The sequence below is a fragment of the Urtica dioica genome, chromosome 8 (genome assembly GCF_054948205.1).
Source record: "Urtica dioica subsp. dioica isolate 48M chromosome 8, U.dioica_male_clone48M_v1_H2, whole genome shotgun sequence".
NCBI classification, from domain to species: domain Eukaryota; kingdom Viridiplantae; phylum Streptophyta; class Magnoliopsida; order Rosales; family Urticaceae; genus Urtica; species Urtica dioica.
Window position 1 is genome coordinate 36,802,333 of NC_142763.1, and position 7,409 is coordinate 36,809,741.

The 7,409-nt window shown below is 35.5% G+C and overlaps 1 protein-coding gene across 1 annotated transcript; it reads right to left on the reverse strand.

Moving 5' to 3' along the window:
* Positions 1-2,673: 2,673 nt before the first annotated feature.
* Positions 2,674-3,524, reverse strand: LOC149389609 (uncharacterized). The gene is made up of 2 exons (XM_089624341.1): positions 2,810-3,524; positions 2,674-2,702 (listed from the first exon to the last, which is right to left on the reverse strand). Exons 1-2 carry the CDS (start codon positions 3,507-3,509, stop codon positions 2,674-2,676), a joined length of 729 nt encoding a protein of 242 aa, XP_089480467.1. The 5' UTR covers positions 3,510-3,524.
* Between the last annotated feature and the right edge of the window lie 3,885 nt (positions 3,525-7,409).

A 7,409-nucleotide genomic window follows, 5' to 3' on the forward strand; every position in this document is an offset into this window, starting at 1 on the left:
GAACAAACTTCTCATATATCAACTCATACTGCTACTATAACTTGATTATGTGATCTATAAAGGTAACATACAAATTCAATTGTTGTATGGTTTGTTATGATCATTAGGGTAGTAATTTTAATTTTACATTATGATATTTACATGTGCAGGTAGTTGGAGACGAGTGTCCTTTTGAATTTTATTTTTTTACTCAGTTTTAGATTATGTATTGTCATTTTGGAGCTTTATAAGAGTCGTTTGTACTCGTTTTTTGAATTTTTACAAACCGGATTTGGATTTTAGAAACTGGATATCCATTTTATAAAACTGGATATTAAACTGGATCTGAAATTTTACAAACTGGATAACCGAATTTTAAAAATTTGATACTGGACTGGATACTGGATTTAAGAAACCGGATAACCGAATTTCGGTTTTAGACTAAATTGGACCGGATACTGGACCGAGTTTTTAAAAACCGAAAATTCGGATTCGGATACTAAAAATGTCAAAAACCGAACCGAACCGATCCAGTTTCACCCCTAGTTAGTGGCAAGTAGTATGTCATCGACATATAAAACCAGGAACATATGTTTAGTTCCATTGAACTTGTGATACACACAATCATCAACAACATTGCTCTCAAAACCATACGAGAGAATCACTTGATGAAATTTGTGGTACCATTGACGGGAAGCTTGCTTTAATCTATAAATGGATTTTGTCAATTTGCAAACCATCTTCTTTGGGTCTCCCGACACAAAGTTTTCAGGTTGCACCATATAGATTGTTTCTTCAATGTCTCCATTGAGAAACGCCGTCTTGACATCCATTTGATGGAGTTCCATATCAAAATGTGCAACAAGTGCCATGATTGTCCGAAAAGAGTCCTTGGATGAAACCGGAGAAAAGGTCTCTTTAAAGTCAATCCCTTCCTTTTGAGTATAACCTTTTGCTACAAGACGAGCCTTATACCTCTCCACATTACCCTTCGAATCCTTTTTGGTTTTAAAAATCCATTTGCAACCAATAGGTTTATTTCCTTCAGGCAATGGGACAAGTTCCCAAACTTTATTGTCTTGCATAGACTTATACTCTTCATTCATCGCTTCAATCCACTTTACAGAGTTTGTATCATTCATGGCATTTTGGAAGTTGACAGGGTCATCTTCCATCACACCACAACCATCCTCATTTTCGAGAAGAAAAACTATGTAATCATCTGGTATAGTATTTCTCCTTTCTCTAGTGGATCGCCGTAAAGGCACTTGATCTTGAGGTTGTTGAGTTTGAACCTCAAGTGGTTGAATGACAATGTCTTGTTGCTCTTGATTGATGACAGGAACAGAATCCTGAACATTATCAAAAGTAACTGGAATAGGAATCAAACTTTCCTCAATAGAAATTGTTGAGTCCGAATCCTCCTGAAAGACAAAGTCTTTTTCTTTATTTCTCCCACCAAACTCAATATCCTCAAAGAACGTTGCAGTTCCCGTCTCAAATATTGTCTTAACTTTAGGATCATAAAACTTATACCCCCTTGATCGCTCAGGGTACCCAATAAAGTAGCTGCTTACTGTTTTGGTATCCAATTTCTTTTCACTCGGCCTATAAGGCCTTGCTTCAGCAGGACAACCCCAAATATGAAAATGCTTTAAACTAGGCTTTCGCCCGGTCCAAAGCTCATAAGGTGTTTTGACAGCGGCTTTAGTTGGTACCCTATTTAAAATGTAGGCTGCGGTCTTCAGTGCCTCTCCCCAGAGTGATTCTGGTAAGGTTGAATGACTAATCATACTCCTTACCATATCCATAAGAGTCCGGTTTCGTCTTTCAGCAACACCGTTCATTATGGGCGACCCAGGCATAGTGTACTGTGGGACGATACCACACTCATCTAGGTATCTGGCAAAGGGTCTCGGACGTTGTTCACCTGAGCCGTCATATCTACCATAGTACTCACCACCACGGTCAGATTTGATTTTCTTTATCCTTTTGTTGAGTTGGTTTTCAACTTCGGCTTTAAATGATTTGAACACATCCAATACTTGGGACTTTTCATGAATAAGAAAAATGTATACATATCTTGAATAGTCGTCTATGAATGATACAAAATATTGTTGACCATTCCAAGAAGGAGTAGGAAACGGTCCACAAATGTCTGTATGTATCAACTCTAAGACGTATGTTTCCCTTAATGCACATATTTTCTTCTTTATAGTCTGTTTTCCTTTTATACATGCAACACATACATCAAAGTCCGAAAAATCAATTTGATCCAAAATTCCTTCGGAAACAAGCCTTTCAATTCTATTTCTAGAAATATGACCTAATCGCTTGTGCCATAAAGAACTTGAATTCTCGTTGCTTAATTTGCTTAGTACCACGTGATTCCACATTCAAGGTTTAATTATAAGAAGCAACAGTTTCAAGCATATAAAGATTGTCATAAATAATAAGTGAACCGATCCCAGCAACTTTAGAATTAATAGATAAACTGAACTTACTGTCTAGAAATGAACAACAATATCGTAATTTGTCCAAATAAGAAACAGAAACCAAATTCCGTCTAAACGACGGTACAACAAAAGTATCTATTAAATCCAAATAATAACCAGTACTTAATAACAATCTAAAATGTCAAATTGCTTCTACATCTACCGACTTGCCATCACCAACATAGATGGCCTCTCAGCATCACTTGGCCTTCGGTAGCTCAGGCAACCCTGCATCGAAACACTTATGTTAGAAGTAGCACCAGAATCTAACCACCGAGTGTTTCTAGGTACTGAAGCCAAATTAACCTCAGAACAGACTAAAGCAAGGAATGTACCTTTCTTCTGACCCCATATGCGATACTTAGGACATTCCTTCTTCTCGTGTCCATGCTTCTTGCAAAAGAAACAACCCTTTGGAAGCTCCTGTGGGGCTTGTTTCTTTAGTGCCGGACCTTTATCTTTAGCAGCCTCATTTTTCCTCTTGAGATTCTTACTTTTAGAGGTACTTGCGAAATGAGCACTTTCAGTCTTATCTTGCTTCAATCTTTCCTCCTCTTGAACACAAAATGAAATGAGCTCATTAAGAGACCATTTCTCTTTCTGGCAGTTATAACTGACCTGAAATTGACTGAATTTAGGAGGGAGAGATATAAGGACCAAATGGACAAGCAAGTCATCCAATAACTCAAGTTTGAGTCCTTTCAACTTTGAAGCAATATGAGACATTTCCATAATGTACTCCCTTATGTTTTCATTGCCCTTGAACTTCATTGAAATAAGCTTCTTTAAAAGAGTGCTCGTTTCAGCCTTATCTCTCTTTTCAAAGCGCTTTTCGATTTCGGCAAGAAAATCTTTGGCATTGGTGATCTGTTCAGACACCGCACCCCTAAAAGCTTCAGGTATGCCGCGCTTGATGATCATAAGACTCATTCGGTTAGAACGGTCCCACTTCTCATAGATCCGCCTATCATCGACGGAACTAGCATCTGTAAGAGAAGCCGGGTTATCCATTCTAAGCAATAAGTCAAGATCCATGCAGCCAAGAACAATCATCATGTTCTCCTTCCAATCCTTAAAGTTGTTACCATTAAGGATCGGAACCGAATTGAGATTAGTAGATACAGTAGCAACAGCTGAAATAGAACAATACAATCACATAAACATATATACACAAAAATTTAACCTTAATAAGCAATAAAATTCAAATAATGGTAAATCCCATCCCAAGATACCTAATGCAACATCAATATCAAGTCTTTGGACAATAATATTAACTGCTAATGGTAATCTTGCTGTAATGATCAAACACTAACGATAAGGCTTGTAAAAAAATTAACCTATCTTTGGATCGATCAATTATTCACAAGTAAAACTTTACAATTGTTACATGTTTATCATCACAAATATGTATATGTAATTTGGCCAGTCACTAATCTTCCTTTGGGCCGACTAGTATCCGCATAAATTAACACATACACAACATCTAAAATTCTTCATAAATAATCTACACAAGAGAGGTCACTTTGGCGACATTTTTGTTTCAATTATTTATTAGAAATTATAGACAAATATTTATTTATAATATACCATTAATTTGAATTATTAAAGCTTCATGCCATATATGTGCATTAATATATAATTACGCACTAATGCCTAAATATCATGCATTGACTTAATCAAATAATGCATACTATATATATATATATATATATATATATATATATATATATGCACATGTGTGAAGACCATAATGATATTAACGTGTATAGCAAAAGATCACGTCCACATTACCCAAACTGTTCTAAGGTTTTCATATCATACACACGTGCACTCACTGAATCCAAAGATCAAATTGGAATCCACCAAATAATCAAAGGAACAAAATATTTCCTTAAATATGCTACACACAAAATTAATTGTTACATATAACCAAAGACAAAATGACTACAATTTCAAAACCGAATCAACGATAATCAGAACCAGAGCAGCGAGTGCGATAATAAAAAAAATTCACATGTGCACACATATAAATCGTCAGCGATAATCACAACCAGATTCACTAAAACCATTTAATGTCGAGAACGACAAATCAAACATAATTCTCAAGAATTAAATTAGGTGGCTCTGATACCAATTGTTAGAGTTTTAAATCCCAAAAATAAATCTTAATTCAATTCAAGAGAACCAAAACTAAAGATCTTAATAGCGGAAGCGTACCTGAATCCATGGATTGCAAACATAAATAATTGGATGGTCTTCTGATTGCAGTTTGCCTGATTCTGAAGAATTCTTGTTGATGGGGATACAAGAAAATTATCGTACGTACTGCAATCAGGGACCTACCCTGTTATTAATAACTGCCAGACAGTTACTAATAACTATTGTTTATTTCTAATTTGGCCCCTCATCAAATTAGATTAGCACTTATGGTAGCCACATAATAACTTCATGACAAATATGTCCTTAAGTCACAAACTTTATCCTAAATTAGACTACATCAATTTTGACTTAATTAATAATGACCCAACACATTTATTTAATGACATTAGTTGTCCCAAAATTATTCTAACATCTGTGACTCTTGATCTAAACAAATAATCAACCAAAAAAAAAAAATCAAGAAGAGAAATTTAAACCGGGTTCAAACTAAACAATATCATACGTCCTACTTAGAAAATGGTTCAGATAAAAAAAATCAATACGATATTAAAAAGATTACAAGCTACACATAAATTTATTTTCTTTGTGATTTTCTCTTTAAATTGTTCTATGTGTTTTCCTTACAAACTTACTATTTTTTGTTTTTCCTCTCACACCTTGATTGTTTTTTTAAGGGTAGCTTTGCTACCACCAGTGGGGATTGAATCCACGATCTCCACTTTGAAGGTGATGTAAAATTACAACTAAACTATACTAGGTACCACACCCTAATTTTCTTTCTTCGCATGTATTCAAAGCCAACAGAAAGCATATGACATTTACAATACACATAACACAAAGATATAAGAAATCTATGGGTCCCACCAATATTCTAAGCCACCGATCACAAAAAACCTACAAATAAATCTTGAAGCTCAAATGCTCTATATCTCAAGGATGATCCCTTTCAAACGGACATTTCTGAAGGGAGACTAACGTGGAAAATTCTCATACGATGTAAGCGCGCATGTGTCATCAAGTAATATATATAAAAATAACACAATAAAGATGGGGGATTTTGATGTTTGTTGTGTGGAAAACTTAAAGAGGCAAGTAATCTAGAAAACAATGAACAAATGTATAAGAAAAGCAATGGACATGACTTCGTTGGTTTAATGATGTGGTTGGCTATTGGGCTCGCGTATAGATCGGGTTAGAATGGGAAATTTAGCCTCACTCTTCAGATACTCTTTAGATTCTTTAGGTTCCTAATTGGTTGACGAACTTACACTTTTAGGATTGGGTCCTATTATTAAAACAAACAATCGCAATACACTCGGGGTTTCACACGACTATACCTACCCCTAGTCTTTCTATTGATCTATGTAGATTTGTGATGGAACGGGTAGATCTTGTTTTTTTATTATATCTCTATTTTGGAAATTAACATAGAGATTCACTAATTAGGTAGCGACTCTAATTAAAGATAACACACACACACATTCTCATAGATTTCTTCTTTCTTTCCCTCATGAAGCTCAACTTTATTCCTAAGGATATGAACCAACCAACATCAAATTACCAACTACATCATGTCCCTCTAAAGATCTAGCCACTAATGACTCTAATTAAATAAAGCATAAGAACAATAAGTAAGAGCAATAGAATTAGAAAGTAAAGAGACATGGAAATCAAAACCAAACTCAAAATTAACTCTATTCAATATCCAAAATCAAGATTCAATTTCAACAATACTCAAATGAACATAAAAACAATATCAAATTATAAATCAACAATGAAATCAACTTAAATCCAAGATCAAAATCTCAAAGAAAGTAAGAACAAACACTAAACAAGAGAGTAGGTGAACTAGAGTTTATAAAAGGAAATAAAAAGGAAGTAGAGAGGATAAAAGGATAATAAAGAGTGAGGTTGATGATGAGGATGAAGATGTTGTCACTTCCTCCTCCTCCTCCTTCTCCTCCTATTTCTTCTTCTTCTTCTTCTTCACTCCAAGAGCTCTCCAATAGTATTTCTCCCTAATGGGTCTAGATCTAAACTTTGGAGTATTGTGCAGCGTAATGTGTAATTATGAATTTAGACCACATTAGGACTATAAAGCATTCTAGAGTACATTTTCGGAGCTTTATGAGCTCTTGGATGAGATCCAAGGGCTAAGATTAGCTCTTGAATGAGCTCTTTTAAAAACAACTCTCATGCTCATGTGCGTACCCTCGGGCGCGTAGTGTTCGAATTCTCACGTTGCGTCTGGCTGGACGCGTCCATCGCGTGAAGTTCAATGAAGGTTTGGATACATCACGCGACATGTCCCTGGCCTTAGCGACGCGCGGACTATGTGGTTTACTTTTTTTTTAGCTTTGACTTTGGTTTTCGGTGGCCGTATCTTGTGCATTTCAGCTCTGATTTTGCTCGTATTTGGACTATACTCATCTCTTGCTCTGTTGTACATGAAAAAAAAAACTACAAAAATATATCAAATAACTTAATAGCAAGCTTTGATTCTCGTATTAAAATATCATAAGTGTGAATTAATCGCACTTATCAGAGACACACAATCAAATTTTGATCAATGAGATTGAGCAAATGAACGACAAAGACGTGCATGACACTAAGATAACTTGAAAGATATAAGCGACTTCAAAGGCCTAATTCTTCAGGAGACCTTCGACCTCCTCTCTAGCATGTGGTATACTTGTTGATTTGTTTCTCGTTCCCTCGTGGCAGCAATAGCCTAGAAAATGCCCTCGCAAAATCCATTAAAAACTGATACCACTT